The sequence below is a fragment of the Chlamydotis macqueenii genome, chromosome 2 (assembly GCF_036417535.1).
Source record: "Chlamydotis macqueenii isolate bChlMac1 chromosome 2, bChlMac1.mat, whole genome shotgun sequence".
Taxonomy (NCBI): domain Eukaryota; kingdom Metazoa; phylum Chordata; class Aves; order Otidiformes; family Otididae; genus Chlamydotis; species Chlamydotis macqueenii.
The window spans coordinates 123859359-123884666 of record NC_141557.1 but is presented as its reverse complement, the minus strand read 5'-3'; the positions used below and the strand labels follow the sequence as shown (position 1 = coordinate 123884666).

At 39.1% G+C, this 25308-nt stretch overlaps 1 protein-coding gene across 2 annotated transcripts in view; it reads left to right on the top strand.

The window, feature by feature from the left end:
- The window catches only part of TOX (thymocyte selection associated high mobility group box), a 223882-nt gene that overhangs the window by 113866 nt on the left and 84708 nt on the right, over positions 1–25308 (top strand). For both annotated transcript variants that reach the window (XM_086742366.1, XM_086742367.1), the window contains exons 2-3: positions 2890–2955; positions 18977–19219. In XM_086742366.1, the coding sequence (XP_086598492.1) occupies positions 2890–2955; positions 18977–19219 (309 nt within the window). The remainder of the gene's footprint in view (positions 1–2889; positions 2956–18976; positions 19220–25308) is intronic.

Here is a 25308-nt window from a genome sequence, read left to right as displayed (position 1 = left end):
CAAACAGCCGCTGGGAATATTTAGATGTTAACAGGTCACTCAGATTTTACAGACATTATGCATCAATATATTTTTTTCTGAGAATTTACCCAAACAAATTCATCCAAAACATTGTAGAAGGTCATTTCTCATTTAAAGCCAAGCCAAAGGGCCAGGAAGTTTAACTTTAGGTATATTTTTGCTTTTCAGTTCCATTGATAAATGTTCACATTAAGCCCACAGGTAATGGTAGAACAAAAGCATTTCAGAGCTAAACAGGGGGCCACAAGCAAGGAGCAGGAAAGGCCGAGATCCAAGATCGTATCAGTGCTGGAGGCACCACTAGCAGCAAGGCACTGATCATGTAGGCAGATGATCCAAGAACAATGCACAGAATTATGAAAATTTCCAAGATTTGTGGAAAAATGACCTCAGGGAATTTTTCTGTGAATGCAGACTTGGTGATTGCAAGCTTGGGAGCAAGGACAAATGACCAAACATCCAAAAGAGGGAATTATCTGAAATATTAGTATACTTCATAAAGATTCTTAAATCACAGGCAAAATGGAAGGCAAAATAAATTCAAATAACCCTGGAGTGTATCCAGCCTGTATGCAGAGAAGGAAAGAAATTTCGTGTTCTTTGCAACTAAACATATGCAACATAATACTTGAATTTCAGCAATGTTTGCAAGGTAGTACAGCAAATATATGAGGGTAATGAGGGAAATTAAGAATAGGACTGCTGTAACCAGCCAGTGTAACTATCCCTGTCCATAGGATTTCTCATAAATACAATATGAAATGCATCTTTTCTGAAAAAGATATCTAGCTTCATTTTAAAATGTCCAAGAAATTATGAGTTTGCTGTTGACATAATGCTTAATTACCGTCTGAAGTAGGAACTTGTACCTTATTTCAGAGCTGAATTTCTCTAACTCCCATTTCTCAACACTAGATCTCATTATACCACTGTCAGGAAGGCTGACATCTTGCTATAAGACATTTTTCCAGGGTGTAAGTACCAATCGCAGTGATCAAGGCACCTTTCAGCCTTTTTGTTTGACAAGCTGAATAAGTTGAGCTCCTCTAGGCCTTTCACTGGAGTGCTTGGTTTCCAACTGCAGGCTGTGAAGACTCTCTTCAGAATTTCACCTGTCCATCTGAGTAGAAGCAGCAATGCATTTTTTTTTTCCAGTGTGCAAACAGTCCAAGTGCTAAAAAATTTTCTCCAAAACTACTTTGAATGCTAATAAATAAGAACATTCTTGAATGGGAAAGCTGAAAGAAATGGCAAGTGTAAACAAGAAACAATATAGGAACAATCATCAATCCCTATTTTTAGGATCTAATCCAACTATCTCTACTTGATCAAACTTTGGAAATACTCTATTCCCTATAGCAGATCTGTGCCCGTGGCATAATCCTTTCCCTCCCATGAAACTAGGTCTTCTGACAGATAGGCTGTGACTATCTATTAAATAGCTCTGACCAGGAAGAGCAGACCATGAACGCTGTGCCAGGAGCTGGCACTTGTTCGTTTCTACTGCTGCCCTTACAAGCCTTGTAGCCTCTGGCAGAGAAAGAGGATGAACAGCTGGAAGCTGAAGCCTTTTCAGCTGCCTCAGCAAAAATTGGTAGAGCTGTCTGCCAAAGCCACAGGTTGACTTTGCCACCTTGCTCTAGTTGAATATACTGTACCTTGCAGGTACGTATTCCTGAGAAGCTCAGCACGGATCAAGAAATGTCCATGGGATATTTCACTGCCACCTTCTGTAGGAGCAGAGCAAGCTCAGAAGCAGGAGCTTTTTAAATATACCACCGCGTCATCAAAAATAATGGCTCGTTTCCAAAATATGTCACTCTAAGCATTCACAGAAGGGGTCAGGTGAAAGTTATTTCAAACAGACCTCGTAACAGCTGGAAATTTGTGGTTGATGACTGGGGATGGGGATTCCTGCTGTTGTTCATTTACTTGAAAGGTTTGAAAAGATTTTCCCTACCTCCTGAGCGGACACTGGGACTATAGTTGCCCTGCTGGCATGGCCACTTGAGCAGGCATGACAAGAGTTCTTTGGGGACTTTTTCCAGATTACATAAGAAATCAGTAGTTTTATACTTCTTTGTGTTGGTACAGGATGAGGCTTCAGTTCTGACAGTTTCCTCCATCTAGACCTTCAAATTTTAATCAACTCCTTTCTGTCATGTTTGTGTTACTTCTTAACTGCAGCTGAGGGGAGAAAAAGAACAACAACAACAAAAAAGCTTTGTATACATTTCCAGGAATGGTATTTATCATTTATAGTAGGGTATTTTTGCAGTTTGGATTATAAATTTGATTTGTTCACACATCAAGCTTATCCTCTTAAACCATAGTCAGGAGGTATACGGTTTCATGCATTCAGATGTCTGAAAGCTGTCTGGAAATGTGTTTCCTACTTTCTGATATGGGAACATTTCAATAGGAGGGGGTTTAATTTGTTTTGAAATTTCAACTCTTGTTCTGCTCAGAAGCTAAAGTTGGAACCATTAAGATGCATTTTAGTGCAGTTTCTATTCTCATCTTCCTTTTCTCAGTAACTGTGCAATTCACTTAGTACTTCATTACAACCAACAGCAATATGTATACATGGTGCACAAAATGAGCCATTTTGTTTTAAAACAGATTGCAGATGAAAGGAAACCATTCATTTCTTGCTTGCTAGCTGTAATTACTAGAGCGCTAATTACTCCAAATCACTGACATCCAGGGTCAATAAGGATGACAACAGGAACATCAAAGACAAGATGCACACATGCAATTACAAGTCTCTAAAACCAGGCTGTAATATTTTTTTATGGCTACTATTTTTTCAGTCAATGCTGAAAAATATTCAAGTTTGCTGAATGTTTACTATTGTTTCCTTTGCAGTTTGACGGTGAGAACATGTATATGAGTATGACAGAGCCGAGCCAGGACTATGTGCCAGCCAGCCAGGTGGGTTAATTAATCTTCTCTGCCTTGTTTCAAATTGTAATTAAACAAATTCAAAGAGTTGCATTGCAAATGAGTGGCACTATCAGTAACTGCTGCAATCAGGAATAATCATAATTTATAAACAAAGCATTTAAGCCTTGTTTCCAGTTAATGAGATAGAGCTGATAAAACACCGGAGTTGGTGTTTGTTGAAAGATACTACCTTGTTTCCTCTCCAGAATGCAAGCAGCTGTTTTGCCAGCATGATCTTTCCTAAACAGTTGTTTTACCTTCAGGAAATAAAGTCTTTACAGGTGCAGGTTATTTGTTTATCTGACTGCAGACAAGTTAATCATTATAAGCTACACATGTCACAAATATCTTTAATTACTAAATCACTTGTAGGCCAGTTGTAGTTGAAGAATTGCTTTTTAAACACTACTTGTATGGCTGAGAAATGTTGCCAATGTTATACCATTAGCAATGGGGTTAAGACAATGACTTGGTCTTCTGTAGCTTGGAGCCTGAAAGGTTTAATGTGATGTGGACGCTTTACAGGTATTTTTGAGTCTTTTTCCTTTTGAGGAAACATGCACATTAAATTCTGATATTAGGTGTATTCTGATATTACATGTATTTACAAAATCTCTCACCTTTCTACTTGAACCCAAAATTGCTATAGATTTCTAAGAATCAAAGGTGTTAATTGCTTTTTGAAAAGCAAAAATAGGTTTGAAATTTTCTGTTTGTCCATCTGTAGCTACATCTGTATGTAGGGTAGAAATTTTTGTTTAGTTCATATGTTTTGGTCAGTTTAATTCCACGTTACTAAGTGATGGTGATAGTGGTGCAGGTCAGTTAGATTGTGTCAGAAATTGCCCTGAATGATCAGACTTGTGATCTAGGTCATGCAATATCTCAGGCCCAGCAGTGGCAAATCTGAGCAACCTCCTTCTGACAGGACCAGTAGGATTATTTGATGAGCTCTCGTTAGGTGGGACACAAATTTGCATGCATCGTAAATGTGTGTAGATGAGCAGGATGCAATTTGGGAATCAACAGCTTTGGGAAGTCACAGTACATTCAAAGCTAAATGTCTTCAAGAAGCAGGGTTTTTCAGATAGCCACACTGGTGTAACTAATTGTGATGTGTAGTACACAGCTTCATTTGGGGGCAGGGAACTATGTTGTTCAATCTAAAAAGACTTTCTTTAAAACGTTCCACCATGTTGCTTCCCAGCCTTCTGTTGAAGTTATTCTGAAATACCTTTAGAGACCAACCATACTTTGCGTGTATGATTTGTGCATGATTGAACTTATTCAGCTAAGAACCCTCCAAGATCCAGAGGTAGTTTAGAGTAGAACTGTTTGATTAAAAAATGAAAAATTATATTATTAATTTTTCTCTAACCATTAATCCAAAAACTGTACTGACAAGTTTTAGTATTACTATTAGATTAAAGCAGCCTAGTATCATCTCATTTATGCCTTAAGGGTTTTGAAGTGCAAGGGCTAATTGAATTTGTTTGAAACAGTAGAAATACAAACTCTGTGAATGATTGCTGTTATAAGGCAGCTGTTACCTTTCAGAGAATCATTACATCTGTCTTAAATAGTTTTGAATAAAGAATTGCAAATCCACATTATACATCAGAATTATTTTTCTTCTGTTGATATTTTTGTACTGTGTATGCATGTAGTTTAAATAATTTAAGTGGCGTATTGAAAAATTAAGAGTATAAGTTTTAATCTTTTATGCAGTTTCTACATGTGCTAACAAGACCCAGATCCTCAGAGATATTTATGCATCTAACATTCACTGGTTTCAGTGGAAGTAAGGTGCTTAGACTACCTTTAAAGATCCAGGCCTAGAAATTTTAAGTGTAAATTATTTTGTCTTCAAGGAAAACATCTATCAAATATGACATTTCTAAATTCAAAGATGACAGAAAACCCTGAATGCTTACTAAGGGCTGGAACCAAGAGGGGACTTAAAGACTTAAAATCTTGCTATGGCAAAGCTGAGCTTTTGGGTGTTTGGCTCCTGGGTGAAGTTCAAAACCCAGAACCAAGTATCAAAACTCTGTCCTTTGCTGGGGGATCTATGTGCGAGAGTTTGCTCAACTGCCAACACTTTATTTTAAGTTCCTACCCAATGCACAATGGTCAAACAGCCGCCCATGCCTGTTTGAGAGAAGTTGTCAGCCTTGAGCTGTCATTTTTTAAGTGAATATGAAAGCCCACAATAATAACTACCTTAAAAAAGGGAGACAAAAAACCACACTGGGAGCAGGAAGCAGGAAGTGTGTTGGAAATCCAGCCTCTCTCTTGTTTAGGTAAAAACTGAAACTGCAAGAGAAGCCTTCCTGAACCAATTACTGATGTAGGTCGCTGCTAGGCTTTCCTCCAAGGAACTGAGCAGCTCTCCATTGACAGTATTGGCGAGGTCTTCACTGACTGTAATAGGGTGCTGTTCCTATCAAGCGTAAACATCTGGTGGTCACCCAAAGTCAGTGAACTGACTACCGTTTCGACATCCAATCTGCTTGTTAAAACTGGACAGAATCTGATAGTCACTGATCTGAAAAGAAAGCATGCCAGATTGTGTGGCTTACGGGAGAGGAAGAGGAAAGGATATGACTGTACTTTCTGGTCCCTGTTTTCAGGACTGACTGTTCATTTTCCACTTGCTGTTATTGGATATAAAACAAATAATCCCATAAGAACAGATGAGACAATGTTCTCTCCCAGATGAAAGCCTGGTCATTTAATCCATAGAGTTTTCTTCTGTGTCCATTTTGCATCTGTCCTCACAAGCCTTGCAGTTGCATGACTTCAGCAAGAGGAGTGCAGGCTCCGTTCCATCCCCAGTAACTTGATTGTTCCCTTGCAAGATCAGAGATGAGAAATTGAATCCTGTCAGAATGAGGAGTGAATTAATTTCTCCACTTTCCTTGATGGATCCACATCTGTTAACTAAAATATGAATCCTGCATGTTAGGAGATGCACGATCCTGTCAGAAACTTTTATTTGAGTGCTGATCATGCTGAGTCAGATGTGAGCATCATTTTCTAATTTCAGAGTCTGACACAGCTTATTTGGGAGGTAGGTTGGCAGACTGAGCCATGGTATACAACACCAGAGGCAATGGGATTTCCACTAGGCTGTCTTCAGGATTATAGACTATAATGTCTATAGAGGCAGGATTTTTGGGGTCCTGATGCACGCTGACATGCCCATGTCCTTGCTTTGCGTCTAACCCTGAGAAGTTAGTTTTGCTTGTTTTGCCTTTTCCCCGCTAACTTTTTCTAGAATCCAGCATTTCAATAAATTTAGGGGCTATAAAATAAACTCTGTTGCAGAAGAAAATGAAATTTAGACATCAGAAATGTTTCACTTGCCCTGAAAACACTTCAGTTCTTTCTGTTTACTGCAAAGTGTTCATATCCAGAAAAACACCACCTTGTATTATTTTAAGGGTTTTAATCAATTTATCCCCTTTAGGCTACCATAAATAAAAGCTCAGCCATTGGACAGGAAAAATATAGTTTTGGTTTTTTTTACTCTATAACATCAAACATCTGCATAGCTTGGTAATCCAAGACAAGTTGCCTCACAGCATCCCTCAACAATTATCATTTCTTTTCTATTTTCAAATCAGTACATGCTTTGGGACTTATAGACTAAGTTGCTAAGTAGCAACATATGGCTCACTACTGTTCCTGTGATGTTGCTGCAAGCAAATAGCATAATTCTGTACTTGAAATGATTTTTACAGAAAGCCAGTGCTGGAACTGAGCCAGAAGTGTAAGTATACAGTAAAAATTAATGATATTCTTTTAGACTGTCCCAAAAGGCTGTTTGGCAATGTTGTCTCTGTGTACATTTTATGCAAGTGTAAGTACTGTATTTTTGCTTATGATATATGTAGTACAGGACTTTGCACTGCAGGCATCTCCTAAATGAGTTATGCCAGCCATATTAACAAACATACATAGTAAAACTACATGACATTTTCACTACTAATTGGACTTCGATCTGAAAATATTTATAATTTTAAAATAAAACTATGCCAACTGCTCTGCATTTCAATTTCTCAAAAATATATTGTTTTCTCCCCACACCTGTAATTGGAATCTCAGAGATGAATTGTTCTTCATGTAATTCCTCCTCCTGTAATTTGTGGACCATGCACAGCACAGTAAAAAATTGTATTGTTTATTTTACATTTCTTCCTAGTCACAATACAGAATGTAATTCAGGACTCTGTTGCACGGAGTATTGCACGCTTTTGTAGCCTTCCTGAGGCCTGATAAATGTTAAGGTAATGAATCCAGCTGCCAAACGCCCTGCATGATCCTGATGGTTTGGGACAATAGCCCCATTGCCCCAGTGGGAAGAAAAGTGACACCTGAGGCAGAGGAAGGAATACTGCTTGCACAGAAATGGTATTTTCATCCCTCCAAGACCTATGCCGAGGGATGCAGATAAGATATGTATGCATGCTCTTTGATACAGTGGGCACCATGGATGTCAAAATTGTTTTTGATTTTTCATGTTAATAGGAAAGTAAAGGGTTCCCCTGCCTTTTGTTGCCGTATGCGCATAGTCATAGATATATCCCTAACTTCTTATTTCATATTTATACCTTAATTTCTCAGAGTATTAAAGGAATAGCTATTATTCATATAAAGTAGGGATGGATAAATGCTACTTAATAGCTGCCCTCTCTTGCTCTGTATTGGTCCTAGAATAGGTAGGTAGACTAGAATTTCAGGGTACCGTATCCCATTCCTGCCAGAAGATGTGGTTCTTCTTTCTTGTCACTCTTCTAGAGCCAGAGTCAGCAAAGCAAGGCAGAAGTTGGCTGCCTTTGAGAGGATTCAGGAAGAACAACATTCTTAGATGGAGAATTACTGAGTGGTCCAGTGCAATCCCATGGGTACATATTACCCTGAAGTCCAGGGCAGTCCTGCCCAAAAGCTGGAAAGCTTTTGCTCATTAGTTGAGAGGCTGGTCCACAATGAGAGGGCAGTGCCACCTGGTCAGTCTACTGGCTAACTGCAATTCAGAGCTGGTTTAGACCGTATCCTTCCTCCTTGTTCCTGATCCACTGTCTTTTCACTTCAAAAACAGAGTATCAACAGAAGGAGGTCCACCTCTCTTTCCTCCATTTCTCTGAAGTAGGCTATAGATGCCACTTTCAAAAACAAAATAAGTGATGTAGGTTTAAATGGCCTCTGAGAAAGAAAAACACCAGGCAGGTTTTTCATATCCTGAATGGATGGTTAAAAGTAGAGGTATTGTTAGCTTACCTATCCCTTTTGTGCAGAACATAATCTTTTAATGTCTTTGGATCAGGCACAGAGTTTGGAAAGAATTGAGTCACAGATAAAAATACATCAACAGGTGCATTAACAAGGCTATGTTTATGTACATATATACATATAGAATCATAGAATGGTTTGGGTTGGAAGGCACCTTTGAATATAGAATCATAGAATCATAGAATAGTTAGGACTGGAAGGGAACTTTAAAGGTCATCTAGTCCAACTCCCCTGCAAGAAGCACAGACATCTTCAACCAGATCAGGTTGCTCAGAGCCTTATCCTACCTGGCCTTGAATGTTTCCAGGGATGGAGCATCCACAACTTCTCTGGGCAAGCTGTTCCAGTGTCTCACCACCATCATAGTGAAGAATTTCTCCCTTATATCTAATTTAAATCTACCCTTTTCCAGTTTAAAGCCCTTACCTGTACCCTATTACTACCTCTTCTTGTTAGAAGTCCCTCTCCAGTTTTCCTGTAGGCCCCCTTGAGGTACTGGAAGGCCACTATAATGTCTCCCTGGAGCCTCCTCTTCTCCAGGCTGAACAACCTCAACTCTCTCAGTCTGTCCTCATAGGAGAGGTGCTCCAGCCCTCTTATCATCTCTGTGGCCCTCCTCTGGACTCTCTCCAATAGGTCCATGACCTTCTTATGTTGGGGGCACCAGAGCTGGACGCAGTACTCCAGGTGATGTCTCACCAGAGCAGAGTAAAGGGGGAGAATCACCTTGACCTGCTGGCCACGCTCCTCTTGATGCAGCCCAGGATGTGGTTTGCTTTCTGGGCTGCCAGCGCACATTGCCAGCTTCAATGCAAAATGTATGCATATGCACAGTGTATGTATTCAAGAATATTTTAGTTTTTTTTTCTGTGATCAAATGCCTCAACTTTACCCTCCCTTACTCAAATTGATTTTAGTCGGGTTATGTTCAGTAAGTATTGAACTTGCACTCCTACCACAAGAAGAAATGTATATAACCTACTTATCTCTGAAAAATGAGTTACTTAAATATGCCTTTACTTGATACTTCTTTCATTTAAAGCCTGCTCAATAGCACATGCTGTAAAAACACTAAAGAGGGCAAAATCTTTTCCCTGAGGATCCTGAGCAAACATACCCATAATTACAGTTGTATAAACAAAAGTATCCCTCTCCAGCCTTCAAAAATCATTAGCGTGGATCTGTAAAATTGAGATCATATCAGAAGCCTCAGCAAGTATAACGAATTTTTCATCCTTTTATTTGTCTTCTGGCTGTAGAAACCTTGCAGTTATATTTTCTTTACAACCATGAGGGCTAAAAACTTTTTAATGAAAGCAGGTTTGGAGGGTAATTGCCTCGCTCCAGAAGTTTGGGGCTTTAGAAGTAAATGTCAGATACTGCTAGAGTAATGCTAAAATTGTGAACTTGACCCTGTTGTGTACACAGTGATAATGTGCATCAATTAAAAGTATTTTTCTTAAGAGTTGCCAATGGGAGGGAAGTGTGGCATCTTGTCTTAGCTGTGGCATCAGGACGATAGCAACTTCAGTGATAGGCCCACTGTAAATCAATAAAGTAAAAATAACCAAAGCTATTATTTTACCATGAAAAAAGTAAACAGAAAATCAATCATCAAATGATGAATTCTCTGTCCAAAAGCCAGAGGTATTTTTTCCCATATCACAAGAGAAAATGCACTGCTTTTTGCTGTGCATGACATGAGAGAACTTTCTGTTTAATGAGCAACCAGTGTAAAATATCCTTCAAAATGTTTCCCTCTACTCCTTCATGTACAACTTTTTTAGCATGTGAAAACAGATTATAGACATCATATATTTTAGTTATGTAGTTTCCTTTCCAGGAAACTGTACAGGTTCAGCAGTGTGGGTGAGTTATGGGACGTAACCATGGGAAATGTTAAAGGCAGTATTTTTCAACTGAGCTTCACATAAAATGAACTTTTTTAGTCCATAAAATGTCTGGAAGAATTACGTGAATTTGAACTACAAATTAGACCAATTACTATTATACTGTCCCTTTTGGCAAAGGCTGCTGCTGTAGAGTCAGTTTGACCTGTGGACCTCTGACCGAATAAACTGATAAGATGGCAGGCTTTGATTAATCTAGTTAGTTTTACAAAGTCTGGCATCTCAACAAGCCCAAACTAGTTACTCAAACCAGTCTTCAGTGTAACATTCAAATGATCACTCCGTGGAGTCCCAGAGGTATTCATTACAGACAAAATTGCTCTTGTTGCCGTGCATACAAGCTGAGTTTTCAATGGGAAATGAAAGGCTGCCTGGAAAAATAGGCCACCTAATTAAGTTAAACTACTCTAGCATTTGGCTTGACATCTTCATTACTCAAAATTAAAAAGATGCTTCACTTGAGCACACAAGTTACTATTGTTTATGTTGTTTTCCTCTTAAATTGGCTTGTTACATGGAAGTCTGTTTTTCAGAATTATATCTTGTAATAGCTCGCATATTTCTTGCAGTTTATAAAAATGTCTTAATAGGTACTACACTACTGATAGTTGGTACGACATTAGTACAATTGAGCTTATTACTGAGGTCTCAGCAGTCTTACTGCTTACATGACACTTTATTAATAGAGGGCCAGATCCTGCCAGTTTTATTTGCTTGGATAATCTTTACTCATTCATATATTCAGCCTTCCTTGGCCTGGTTGCTGTAAAGTCCTGGATCCAAAATCTAAGCGTTAAAGTCAGTGAGGCCACTGATGGGAGCTTTCGTATCCCTCAGCTTTCAGCTTTTCCTGCAATTGGCACAGGTCTAAATAAAAGTAAAATCAGAAGAATTGCAAAGAGCACACATGCCTCTGTTTTGATCTTCCTTTTCTCAAGTGATGACATTTTACATTAAATCAGACATTTTTCTGGAAATTTCAACAGCTGTTTAGGAGAGGTATAACACGGGTAGGACCCTCTGTCCTTCTGAATACCGAGAAGCAATCCATTGTTCCTGAGCTTTTCTAAGAAAATAAAAGGAAAAAAAAAATTAACACCAGAAAAAAAAAAGGATTCTTTGTCCTTCATCATTGTGTGCCCTGGGTACAACGTTATTGCATCTTTAGAGATGTGTCTCGAAAGGGATCTCGAAATTTAAACAGAATATTTGCCCCCTAAACAGAAACACTTAAATGTAAATCTATACTACTGCTATTTTAAGAGCATTTAAAAATGTAAACGTGTGAAGAGCGCACTGTCTTGATTGCTGGTTTAGAGTCTATGATGCTAATGAGGCTTCTGACAGGTTAAATGTGGTGTATCATCTATATTTTCAAGCAGCAGGATTTGTGAAGATGTGACTCCTATTTTTTTTTTAAGGTAAATTCTGCTTATTGAATATGCATATTGCTGGTTTTATTACCCAGTGCGTTGTAGTGAGCATAATTTAGGTATGTTTTACAGAAAGGGTCTCTAAAAAGCATTTTATTTTTAATACCCTTTTTCTCTCTGGTTGAAAAAGAATATTTAGCAAATGTAGTGATTAATTCATAGAAGTATATCTTGTGTTAAGTTCAAGATTATATTATAGGTGATACTGCCTACAGGATAGTATGGACCAAAACCTGTCAAAGAGGATTCCAAGTTACTATAAGAATTTTATCTTTCATTAATGAAGTAGTAGTAGTAGTAATAATAATAATAATAATAATAATTTGCTCCCATTGTTGCAAAGAAAATCTTGTGAGTATTCTTCTGTGCCTCCTTTTCCTGATCTGTAAACAGCCTGAAGCAGTAGCTGTGAGGATAGGGAGCTACTCTACTTGTCTTTAGGAGGTAGCATGGCAGAAACCTATTGGGCTGAAAGTCTCCTGCTCTGCATCCCCAAAATGCTGGACAAGCAGGAGCCATGTTTATGCAGGGGTCCTGCTAAAGGACCATCAGTGCTGCTCTTTGGAGTTTGCACTGTTAGGGACCATCACACACTGTGGGAGACCAAGTGCCTTTCTTTTCAGAGGAGAACAGTGAAAAGGGTGTCGAACAATGACCACACTTGGGTTCCCACTGGGGATGTGTTAAAGAGGGTTGGGGAGTGGTGCTGGTGAGTGGGACAAGACTCTAGGTTGGAGGTCTAATGATGCACCGTGTGTGCCTAAGGCTCTTCAGTATTCCAAAGGAATTGCTTTGGAGGTTGATCAGAAATTCTAAAAAAAGCTTGCACTTCTCTTATAAATTTACTCAAACTTTCTAAATAGGAGAAGTACACAACTGGATCTTTGTCTGAAGGGGAGTTTAAATGCTTCAATTACAGTATTGGTGTTTGCAGAGCCTAGATCTTGTAATCTTTTATAATATTTGTGCTTCTACTTATTGTCATCTTTAAAATGTATTTCCATTTAAAACCTTCATTGAAAACATGTTTCCCTGTAAACAGCTATAGTATATGTATAAAATTAATGTAATTAACGAAAAGACTCTCAGGAGTGGGATCTTAAAAAAAAGTCTACTCCTTCACATAATTCTGTTAACTTTGAAATTGTGATTGTTTTAAATCAATAATGTCATTGTCAGCACATTCTGCTTCTTGAAAATAGAATTCATCTGGTACTGGTATATTAATGTTTTGCTTGAGGCTTTGCCCTTTACCTAATGTAAATTAGAGAAATTGATTAACACAATAGAAAAAAGTTATACCTTCCCCTGTAATATATTTTTGATAGCTGTTGCTTGATAAATTAGTATATTGTGTGTTTTTAAATGAATATGATTTATTGCTGTTGTCTACCATATGAAGAAACACAAAAAAAAATTGTTTGCAGGATCATTGACTTGAACGTATCAATGGCACTGTTGGACAATTCTTGCTGAGTGTTAAGATGATTTATGTAGCAGACTGAAGGTTTCCACAGTAATGCATTATAGTCTCAAGCTATCAAGCCTTGTTCATGCAGAGACAAAAGAAGCTGAAAAACACTTGCTTCTGAAGGTCCTCCATATAGAAATTAGAGATAAGGTTGATCCTATTAAAACTCTTAGAAGTATCTGCTGTCAAATGTATTATCCTAACTTTCAAATGTGCATAATGTGCATAAGGTACGCTGCTGTTTTTCCTCTTCTAATGAGCTCATTGTTTTTACATTACTCTCGATTCATAAGTATTGCAGTTATGTAACAATGTGTTCAATAATAGAAGAGGAGGCAGCCTGAAGCATCTATCTTTTAAAAACTGGCATCTTTCCACAGTTCAGATGCAGAAGCCTTGGTGCAAATGAAAAATTAAGACACGCTCTATATAGTTGGCAGTACCATTCATTTCGTTTAAATTAAATATCTATAGGCAAATTCCCAATTTTTAAGGAACTGTTGCTACTATTAGATTCTGTTGAATGCATGCATGGTGAATGACACATCCACTGAGCACGCAAATTAAACTTCCTTAATGTATGTTGTCTTTGGTGCTGTTGTGTAGTAACAGTTCTGCTCTTTCCAAAGAGATTTACATTGGATGTTTGAATGCTTGCTGCCCCTTGTGGTCAGTCTGTTTGAGGTATCTCCTTTGGTTTCCTTGCTCTTAGTACTTTTTAAAGTTCTGTTAAAATTATTTTGAAACATAAGTAAGTTTTGCTGGCCAATGTGCAGTCATCACTGTAGAAAGGGGCTTTATTTTTATTTCCTTCTTTCTCCTTACTCCGTTTTTCTCAGTTCTTACACAGCAGGCTGTGCAAGCATTTCCCTCTTTTTTTTTTTTTAATAGAAATGAGTATCTGGTTCCTCAAAAATAAATAGTAGAATTTTGTGGGTGTGTGTTATTAGCACAGCAGGATACTTACCCCTAATTTGAGTTATGTGTTGCTAAAGTAAAGAACTGACCTTTGACATACTCACCCCCTGCCCCCCGCCAGTTTTATCCCCCTTGCATAGCTTGTTGCTGGATTTGGCCAGGCTAAGTGGTATAAAAGATAAATTGAAGGGCACCAACGAGGTCATTGTTCAGGAGCAAAAGCTTGTAGTTGGGCTGTACAGTGAATCAACGTTAAGTGTTCATATCATCTTATTCTGGCAAGCTTTTCTCATAAAATTATAGGTTAAGCTGGCATAGATAATGAGATCTCTTGATCTCAGAGTACGCATCTGAAAGATCATCTTCTTTATGAAGTTTCCATCATTTGAGGCAGAAGTGTCACAAATATTTAACCAGAAATATAGAATATTGTTCTTCATATTTGGGAAGACATCCTTGATTCAAACAACATTTTCATAGTTTCGTGTCGGTAAATAGCCCAAATGTAAGGATGCTCAGTTCTGAGGTTCCCACTGTGTAGCTTTGTTGTGGTTTTGTTTAGTGAAGGGGGGCCTAAGGTGGTAGCTTCTGTATGAAACTGCTAGAAGTTGCTCCCCTTTGTTCAGTGGACTCGACCGGGCCTAGGGTGGACCTGCTGCTGGCCAAGGCCAAGCCGATTGGTAGCAGAATGTTCCATGATAACACCTCTGCGATAACGTATTTAAGAAGGGAAGAAAAGAAAAAAAAAAAAAAAAAGAGAAGATAAGATGTGAAGAAGCTGAGCGGGGGCAGAGGTGGAGAGGGGGAGGCGCAGGCCTCATGGGCCTTGTGGGCCTCACCTTCTGGCCTCTCGCCAGCCTGGCTGCAAGAAGTGGAGAGGAGATGACATGGATGATGTGAAGAGATTCTGAGGTGTCTGCCAGCCTGTTGTGAAGAATTTTCTGTGAGAGAAACAGCTGCAGACGCCAAGGTCAGTGAAGAAGGAGGGGAAGGAGTAATGCGGCTCCTGGCCAAGATTCCCCTGCAGCCTGTGGTGACAACCATGGTGGAGCAGGTTGTTCCCCTGCAGCCCAGGAGGCCCACGGAGGAGCAGAGATCCACCTGGAGCCCATGGAGGACCCCACACCGGGGGAGGTGGATACCTGAAGGAGGCTGTGGCCCGTGGAGGGCCTACTGGGACAGCCGTTCTGGAGGGACTGCACCCCGTGGAAGAGATGACCCACGCCGGAGCAGTTTCATGAAGAACTGTGGCATATGGGTGGGACCCCACAACAGAGCAGGGGAGGAATGTGAGGAGTTCTTCCCCCGACCATAAAGCAGCGGCATAAAACAACGCGTGATGAACTGACCGCAACCCCCGTTCCCTCTTCCTGCTGTGCCACTTGAGGGGGGAAGGTAGTAGAGATAATGTTAAGCTTGGGAAGAGAGAGGGGTGGATGGAGGTTATCTTGTTCCCTGTCTCATTATTGTGCTGGTTTTAGAAATAAATGAATAGTTTTCCCCAAGTCGAGTCTGTTTTGCCCATAACGGTAACTTTAAGGATTTCTCCCTGTCCATATCTCAAACCTCAACCCGTTTTTCTTATATCATCTCCCCCTATTCTCTCAGAGGGTGGGGGGAGTGAGAGAGAGACTGCGTAGTCTCGTCCCGATCGGGGCTGGACTACGACAAGTTTTCATCTGAAATATACTGAAATCTGCTTATAATAAATACATGTGTAATGAAAATCCTCTTTATAATAAAGTAAAATTAAAGCCTGTGTCTGTTTAGTTCTGTGCAGTGGGTTTAATGGTGTTACTTTGCAGAGAGCTTTCTCTCTGGAATGTAATAAAGGTCCAGGAAGTTCCCCTAAACTGAAGAGCTGATAAACACCTCATCCACTCTCACAGTCCTGAGATGAAAGCGAAACTACTGGCAAAGTTCCTAGCAGCAATGTGTTAAAGTAAATAAAGCATTTACTGCTACTCTATTTTGATTCAAAAGTGAAAAGGGGAGCTTGCTAGTTTTTCTGTGTTGAGTAGAATTAAAAGGAGCTATTCCCTGTCTTTCTGAATAAAGTCCTGCTGTTAGTAAAGCCAACTATGAAAGAAAAACCTTGAGGGGAGTAAAAAAGATCCTAACCTTTCTCCCCACCCCAAGAAAAAACTGAACAAAGCAGAAGCTATACACCACCATTTATTATTATTAATATTTATGAGCAGTACTTATGAACTGTGATTGGATACAAGGAGTGTAGCCTTCCCTAATGCTTTTGATGGTAGATTATGACTTTCATTAGAAATTCCAGATAAATGGCTTGAATTGGAAGAGGTGATGCTCTAAGAAAGCCCAAGGGTTGGGACAGGGTGATGGCTTGCCTGGGAATGGGAGCTCTTGCTGGATGGAAAACCTTGAGCCTGGCTTTCTGGTGGAGTTCCCCTTGAATGTCTCTTTTGGGGAAGAACAACACGACGTTCCAGGAGAGCCCATTGCCAGCACTGGATCAGTTGCATCAAGGGGACTTCACATGGTTCCCCAAGAAGACTTTCCCAATAGCAAGGAGAGAGAGGACAAGAAAGCAGGAGTCAGTGTTTGAAGCTTGTAGCTGCTATTGGCAGGACAAGAATGTGTCCTGTTCCTCGCTCTTTCACTCCATGCACAGTTGCAAGAGTCTTGTTTCTAAGGTATGTTGGGTTTGCTGCAAATGTATATAGGACTTTTGGTTTCTCATGTGCCAGTGTGCCAGGTCATTACAAGTGTCTGAACCGTGCTCCTGGACAAGACAATATGGAATACTGTCATGTTACTGTTGAAGTAACTTCCCTGAGGAAGTTATGTCTGTACGTGTTACATACACACACTAAGTATGGAAATACCAAATTGTCTGAAAATGTTAGGTGAATGGGGTGCTCTGCAGATGCTTTCTCTCCTCCTCCTCTAGAAGGTTTAGCAAAGATGCAGCACAAGGTGTTTTCACTGTAGGATAATGAGAGAGATAAAACAAATGTTGGGTTAACACTTCTTTAAACCTGCAAGTAATGGCAGAGAAAACTTTTGAGGTCTTCAGTCTTTTGCGATGAATCCCTTTTGGTAGCTGTAGATTACACAGATCTAAGCTCACCACAATTACAGTAACCAAATCTAAGTGTACTTGTGTGGAATAGTGCTGGCCCAGGAGAGCATTCTGGGTGTTGTCCCTTCCTTGACTTCTGTCCCTCACTGTTGCCCCTAAATGCAAGGGCAAATATGACTTACAAATGGCAGTAGGCTCACATCAGGTTCCCATTCAGGAGAGGGCAGGGCAAGGGGAGACCAAACTCCTCTGCCAGAGGTGAGAATCACATCCAGAAAGCACGAGCAGAATCAAAGTCCTCACACAGAGATATCTCTGCCAAACCTTTTCCTCTACCTGTCCTGTTGTTTCCATTTATGGCGATTTTACCTTGGCCTTTGCAGTCTAGCCCTCCTACTCTGTTTCATACTAAGATATTTGGTAACAGAGGTGTAAACCTTATTGGGAAACAAGCAAAGCAGCCAAAACCATGGCAATGTGCACTAGAGTAAGTTCTCTGTTCAGTGGCTCATTGAAAACATGTACCACTGTTTGTTGTTGGTCTGATTTAAGTTTTTATATCCATGCTCGTAGAGAGGAGAGTAACCTCAGGCATCGGGGAGGACAGTATTACTATGATGACTAATGAAAAGCCCCTTTGTTTATAATTGGGCATTGATTCTTCCCTTGTCCTTCTGCATCAATTCATGCACCATAACATTGTCCATTTGCAAACTCATATTGGGGAAAATATTTTCTTCTAATAGCTGCTCTTTGAAGTTGTGCCCTCATTTTCTTCTTTCCTGAAGACACTTTGCGGGAGCAGAATGTATTTAAATCCTTACATTTCCAAAATTAACAAAACCAAGCACTCAGAGGAGGGCTGCGTTGCTGCAGAGGGGCAGGAAGGGTGGAAGTCGTCACTGTGCTATAAACCTTGTGACTGTGGGCGTGGGAAGTGCAAAAGCTGATCACTTGCAAAGGAGATGAGAACTGTGGCTGTTCTCAGAAAAGCAGAGAAGGCTTTCGGGCTGAACTACTGCAGCTGATCCCTTTAACTCTTGATTTGGATCATGTATCAAACCCTGTTCACCTTTTTCCTTTAAGAAATATAAGCATACCCACCCCTAACCCCTAAATGAGCCTACCTGCTGTACGAAGAATATAGATAAATAACAGCAATTATCCACCTTGGTGCATTACTCTGACTTTGTCTGTGGCTTTTCCTTGGATCAGATTGAGTTGGATGACTTAATGGCAGCGGCCAACAAAAGACTAAACAGTTGCTTTGTGGAGTAATTCATTTAGATGACTGACAAAATGTATGTATTGTTGAGTTTACAGATTAAGAAAGGAAAAAAATCAGTGTTTTTGAGACACCATGAATGTATTTTTATAAACACAAAGGATATTCATACTAAGTATATACTATTTCTGTATTTATTTGTTTTTCTTTGTAGCAGAACAAATGCACAGTTCTCCTGTAAGCCTAAAAGCGATACGTTTCTTCACTATGTAATTCTTGATCTGAGTAGCGGGGAGTTTTAGGAACCATTTTGAGCCAATGTTAATTTTATAAATTGCATTCCTTTTTCCACAATTTCCATGAAAAAGGTATTCGGCTAGATGAACGCTCTTGGAAAATTTTAATAAGACCCTTGAAATCTGTTTGAATTTAGCGTCTTTTTAAAAAAATCTCTTTGTAATGGAAGCTGTGAAAGTATCAGAGATTCTTATGCCTCAGAGGCAATTTTTCTTCCGTGCATAATGGTGAAACTCCACTGTTGTAATATATGGGTGTTTAAAATATTCTCTTTGTTAAATTGAAGCTCCTGCTTAGAAGTATGTGAGTTGGGCTCTTTTTGTTTGTTTTATGTGACTTTTATTATTATTCTTGATCAGTGTTCATATGATTTTCATAGCACTTTCCTTTTTTTTTTTTTTTTTTCAGTCTTTTCCTGGCCCAAGTCTTGAAAATGAAGACTTTAACATACCTCCTATAACTCCTCCATCATTGCCTGACCACTCGCTGGTGCACTTGAATGAGATAGAGTCTGGGTACCACTCTCTGTGTCATCCCATGAACCACAATGGCCTCCTTCCATTCCACCCACAAAACATGGATCTACCTGAAATTACAGTTTCCAACATGCTTGGCCAAGATGGGACATTGCTTTCCAATTCTCTCTCTGTGGTAAGCATTTTTAGACTTTCCTTTCTGTTCTGCTTTAAGTTGCAAAATCATGGAAATACAGACCTGTGTGAAATCCTCCGAGGGGCCAGCTCCCACATCACTCAAGTCATGGAGTGATCTGGCCTGACTCTGGGTTTTACATGGCGCTCCCTATGTCAAATCCTCCCCGCATTGGAGGCGGTGGGGATTTTACAGCTGAGTTCCTCAAAGCCAGGGTGTTACTAGCTGCCTTGAGTAGAATTACTCCCTTTTTACATGGATGTAAATAATGACAAAAGGAGGCTCGAGGCTTTGACTTCCGCTGGAGCAGGGTTTGGGTCCAGATGGCCGTTGTTCTGTGTTTGTCTGACGAAGCTCTTTCCATTCTCATTTGCATGTGCTGAGAGATGTACAAAAATTTAATATCTCCTTTCTTGTTTACCACACGTTTGGAAAACAGCAAATGTTATTTCTGATTCTAGGCCAAATCTTACAGCCTTTTTACAGTTCCCAGTCCTTAGCCAGCCAGAATCCAATTGAAATGACTGGACGATTTGCTTATAAATGCTGTCAGATAGTCATTATGGTTGTAATCTTGGGAAGCCTGATATTATAAATCACTTCTTTGAATGTTAAATTGCTTGCAACAACTGCAGAGCTACTTTACATGTTACATTTTCAAGTGGACTCCACGAACAATTAGTATACTTCTTGCATGGCAGCCCCAGACAAAGCCATTTTATTGAGGAGGGCATTATTTCGCATTGATGTACAACTAATTCTAGGCCAAAGAGTTAAAAATCCCATGGAACAGGATGGAGCCTGGCATTGTGTAGGGCTCACTGCACTTCAGGCACTCTGCTAGATAGGCTGCCCAGGAACTGCAGATCTGGACAGCCAAATTTAAGGATCTGCCGTTCGTAGAGATCCAAGGGTCTGGGTTTCTCACCAGAGAATCAGAGGCTTAGGGCCCTGTGTTCTGGCTGGGAGGCTTAGGGCCCTGTGCTTAGGGACTGAGGCTGTTTAGGCTTCCAGCATGCTAATTCCCCATCACATTACCTAAAAAAAATAAATCAGTCCTGCGAGCCTGGGGGCTGAGGCAGCATATGGAGGCTTGGGGTTTGAGGGATCTAAGCTCACCTCCCCATCAGCCCCTCAGACTAACAGCCCCAGAGCCAGGGACTGGGGAGCCATGGTGGCTAGAAAATAGTTAGTTTACCACAAAAATCTACCTTGTCACAGGGTTTCATTGCAACTTAAATGAAATAAAACTGATTTCCAGGAGCTTTATATTCCCTCTGAGGATGTCCAACAAGCTGTACTGCAGGGGGGCTAGTCTTGGCTTCTTATGTGCTGCTTGTTATTGATTTACTAGGAGGTTCCATGCTTTATATTTGAGCTCAGAATCTGACCCCAGGGTTATATTCAATAATGGGAGGAGAGGGGGAGAGGCAGATTTTTGTAGAGAAATATGAGTATGCTTTGTGGAAATGTTTTGAATTTTTCTAGCATTTGTACAAAGTTGATGGCACATGTTAAAGTGCATGAGCTAGATCTTGTGTGGACTTCTGAGAATCAGATCTGTGAAAGGACTTGAAAAAGTAAGAGAAACACTTGGCACTCCAGGCAAGACAAGCAGTATTTCATTGAATTGACCTCTTTTGAGCCATGGCTATGGCTCAGAACTATGCATTCATTTAAACTCTGATGTTCCACATTAACCTCTTGCAACAAGTTCTGAACAAAGGGCCTTGAGAGTTTGGACATCATCACAGTGAATTATTGCGTCAAGGGCAAATACAAAAAAGCTGAATAATATAACTAGGCAATTTTACTATTGGGACTTAATGTAGATCAGAAAAAATGAAAATCAGATCTCAAGAAAATATGGACTAAATTTTATCAGTTATTTCTGTGGATTCACTCAATAAATAAAGCATGATCCTTGAAGCATCATGGGCTAAGTCAACTGTTATCCCTAACTTGCATGCCCTTTGCACACAAGAGTGCTTCTTAACTAGCAATAGTTTTAACTCAATCTGGCTTGTCTGGCAAGAGGATTAAGCTATATCTCATTTTAGTACAAGTGGTAGGATCTTAACATCCCAATTTGGTAGAGTTCAAACACTGTTTGGCAGTATAGTTCCTCTGATTTGAATTTGATAGCTTGAGAGAAATGAACTTCAGGGAGATAATTCAAGTTAATTTTTTAGTGTATTCAGTGACTTCTTCAGTGAATAGAATGGCCCCATTGTCCTTTTGGCTCTCCATTGATGAAGACAGAGTATTTTGTAGAGTTAGCATTCTTTACTTAGCTTTGAAGCTTTTTATAATCCAGAACCTTTCACATTTTTTCTTCAGTATGACTCTTTTCTCTTGCTATTATTCATATCTAAGTTTCCTTTTTACTATCTCATCAAACTCTGATCCATTTAACACGTACTTGCCTAAATCACATTTATATTGCCTCACATAGAAAATAATGTGTAAGTTTCTCCAATCTATCTAAACCCTTGGTGCCATGTAATTTCTGGTTTATCAACTACTGCTTACTACTGTATTTGGAAGCCATGTATCTCGCTTCATTTTTCAGGGCACTAATAAGTATTTTTAGAAAAATTATTCTTAGAAATTAATCTGTTGGCTGTTCTCTATCCCTAATTATTTTCACATCTTCAGCAAATTTTACATATATTGGGACAAATTCAGCTGCAGCACAATATGCATCTGATTTAATTTGGTCTATTTTTTTTTTCTTTTAGCATCCTTCCTTTTAGCCAGTTTTAAACCCATGTTGATATTTTAGCAATTATACCTTCCTCTTTGCCTGTGTTAGAACTAGTGAGTGCTTTTCAGTTCATGTTTTTATAGACAAACCGTTAATTAATGCTAGCCAAACGAGAGAAAGGAAACACGGTGAGCTCAGAAACAAAGTAGGAAAACAGTTTGTAAACTGACTGTAGCATTTTTCTTTCATCTCAGCTACCAGGTGTTTTCAGATGAGGATTTCCATGATTTTAGACAGACTGAAAATCGAGGATGTACCCCTCTTAAAAATCCTTCATTAGAAGTCCTGGTTTCATACTGTGCAGCACTCCCTCCAAGCTGCAGATGAAATCTCTTTGAGTAAGGATTGCAGGATTTGCCCCAAGCTCTATGAGAATTCTCTGTGCAAGTGCTTAAACACACACAATAAGAGGCCACTACCAGCTCAGTGAATTCTTATTAGGGATCAGCTTCTTACAGATTTTTTACACTGTGGGAATTCTTTCTAAAAAATTTTACAATGCTGGGAGATGAAAATTTCCTGTTGCCATTTACTGTGTCTGATACTTAAATTTGGAATTAGCCTTCTTTGAAGTTTTTTTTATTGACTTGACTTCCTATTGCACTCCCACTACTTTAAAAAAAAAAAAAGAAAAAAATCACTAAAATTTTCTCTTTCTCGTTATTCTGCTGTCAGCTCATATATTGGCTTCTATGTTTGTGTATTTGTTTGCTGCTTAAGCGACACACAGGCGTATACATACATGCACATGCACAGTGATTTATACCGTGCTGTCACAAACAGGTTTCTTTAGATGCTCATTGTGTCTGGATATCGGGGGTTCAGAAGTCTACAGGATCTGTGCAGAATGTGTCACGCGGTGGTGTGGGCACACCATCCAGCCTCAGCATGGTGGGCCACATATGGGAGCTCTCTAAAGTCCTCCTTCAAAATGGACGTGACTTCTATTGCTGTTTCTAAGTGGATTCAATTATATGTAGGTAGAGGTGTGTAAAGAAGATGTGCTGGTGCTCCTGTAGGCATGTTTGTATCTATATAACGGAATAGGGATCCCTTCGTGATTTATTACAGCTGTAGATAGCCCTGTGCAGGTTTGGTTCAGTTCCAGCTGGGGCTTGGCCTGCCAGCACTTCTCTCTTTGCATGGTTTTTCCTGAAATATTCCAAGGACTGGAAGAAATACCCTTCTAACATTGGCAAATAAATGCATGGATATACCATCCCTATGAGAATGTGCACTTTTCTGTAAAAATGCTTTTGGATGTGTTCTATAAAATGAGTTTTACTGTGTGTTCTTTTTATCAACAAAATTATAGACATTTCAGCTTCTTTAGTGTATCCTATGGATGATTGCTTTTTTCCCCAAGAAACCAAGGTTAAAAATCACACTGCTGTTTTTATGTAGAGGAAAAAACCCCTTATTTTTGGAATGCTTTCATTTATAATCTTGTGCTGATCTCTTTGAAAATGTCTGTCATGATGGTATTCTGTAGAAAATTTACAAGAAAGAAATAAAATAGATTTCAGTTTCTCAGGATGCTTCAAATTTCGGAGTTTGAAGTTAAAAGTGGAAAAGATGTTAAAAGGCAATAAAATCAGGGGATTTATTTCCCAACTGCTCTACTTATGCTGGTAACAAAAGCCAGCATAATGTATATACTTAGGTTTATTGTAATTTTTAGTATACAGTCAAGGCACACTTTGAATTCAAAGGCTACTGTACAACTGTTTTGACAACCACCACGTCACTTGGTAATGCGCAGGATATATGAAACTGAAGCAAAAATGTTTCTTTAGGTCTACAGGGAGTGCAGAACATCAATGAATTCAAATATATTAGAGCAGCATGAATTTCTAATATGTTGCTGTTATGGAAAAGACCACTGGCATATTGAATAATGCTGCTTTCAAAGCAGAGCAGAAAATGTGATTACAGACAATTTCATTGCTGTTTTTAAAATAAATATTTTGAAAATCTTGAGGTATTTTATTTCATGTAATGCATAAAAAATGTAACAGTGGACTAGAGCTAAAGATCTTCTAGGACACCAAAGACTAGATGATGTCAGCTGTAATTATTCAGATGTGGAATAATAAAAGCATTAGTTTAAAATAAAATGCATGTCACAAAGGCCCATGTCCTTATATTAAAAAAAAAGCAATAAAAAACGGGGGTTTTTTTTTGTGCACACTTTGACAGAAGAATAAAGGCAATGAATAATTATTTAACATTATGCCCCAATTCATCAAAGCCTGAACAATTACATTATACTTTTTCATGAATTATATTTTTTAGATATGCAGCCCATGAGAGAGTAATATCTTAAACAAAATGTGGCACTCTGTAACAGTGAAGAAAGCAGACAGCTACTTTTTTTTTCATTTTTCATCTCAGGTAGAATGAAGCTAGTATTTCTTGCTGACAGTACAGTTGCTAATAAATCCAGTACAGGAGATTGTTGTTGTTGTAGCTGGAATGTATTTAAGAGATTTTGTTTTACCAGCTTCATACATATTAGTTCACATTCAGTATTCATGACTCATCTTGAGGCTGACTATACGGTTGATTTTTTTTTGTCACCTTTAAGCATTAGTGCAAACTACTGAGTCAAACAGAAATTTTTTATTTCTGATGAACAAGATGAAAAACTTTCATAACAAAACAAAAGATTTGTCCCTTCTCACCTAAGTGTTGAGATTTGAATCATGATTGGATACTTTTTTCTAGCTTGTACTGCATGCCAGTGATAGAAGATACTTCTACTCTCTGGTGAATACTTCACATTTGTGCCTCATTACCAGGCTCTGGTCTTCAGTTTACATTAAAATTTACTGTTATGCTACCCAGACCTGCTGCTACCCCAAATTTTATTGCAGTGAATTATTGCCATCAGAACCACCAAATCATAAAGCTAAGGTCATGGAACACCTTGTGTTTAAGTTTGGGGTTTTTTTCTCTTATTAAGCAACTTTATGTTCTTGCAGGATATCTTTCTTTCCCTCCTTTTTTTTTTTTTTAAAAAAAAAAAAACAAAACGTATTTTACAAGCTGGATTTTTTCACTGAAATAGGCCTTGTGTGGCAAAAGGTTACAATAGCTGGTGTATGTTTTATCAAACAGCCTAACCATAGGAACACAAAGCCAAATCTTCAGCTGATATCAGTCAGCATAACTTTATTGTCTTCAGCAGAATTGTGATTTATTCCATCCAGGACTCTGGGACATCATGTTTATCTTTCCTTACTTCTGCTATCTGCTCCAGTCTTTTGTCATCAGAAGGACAACAGAAAGGGTATGTGGAGGAGCTGATTAAGATGTAACT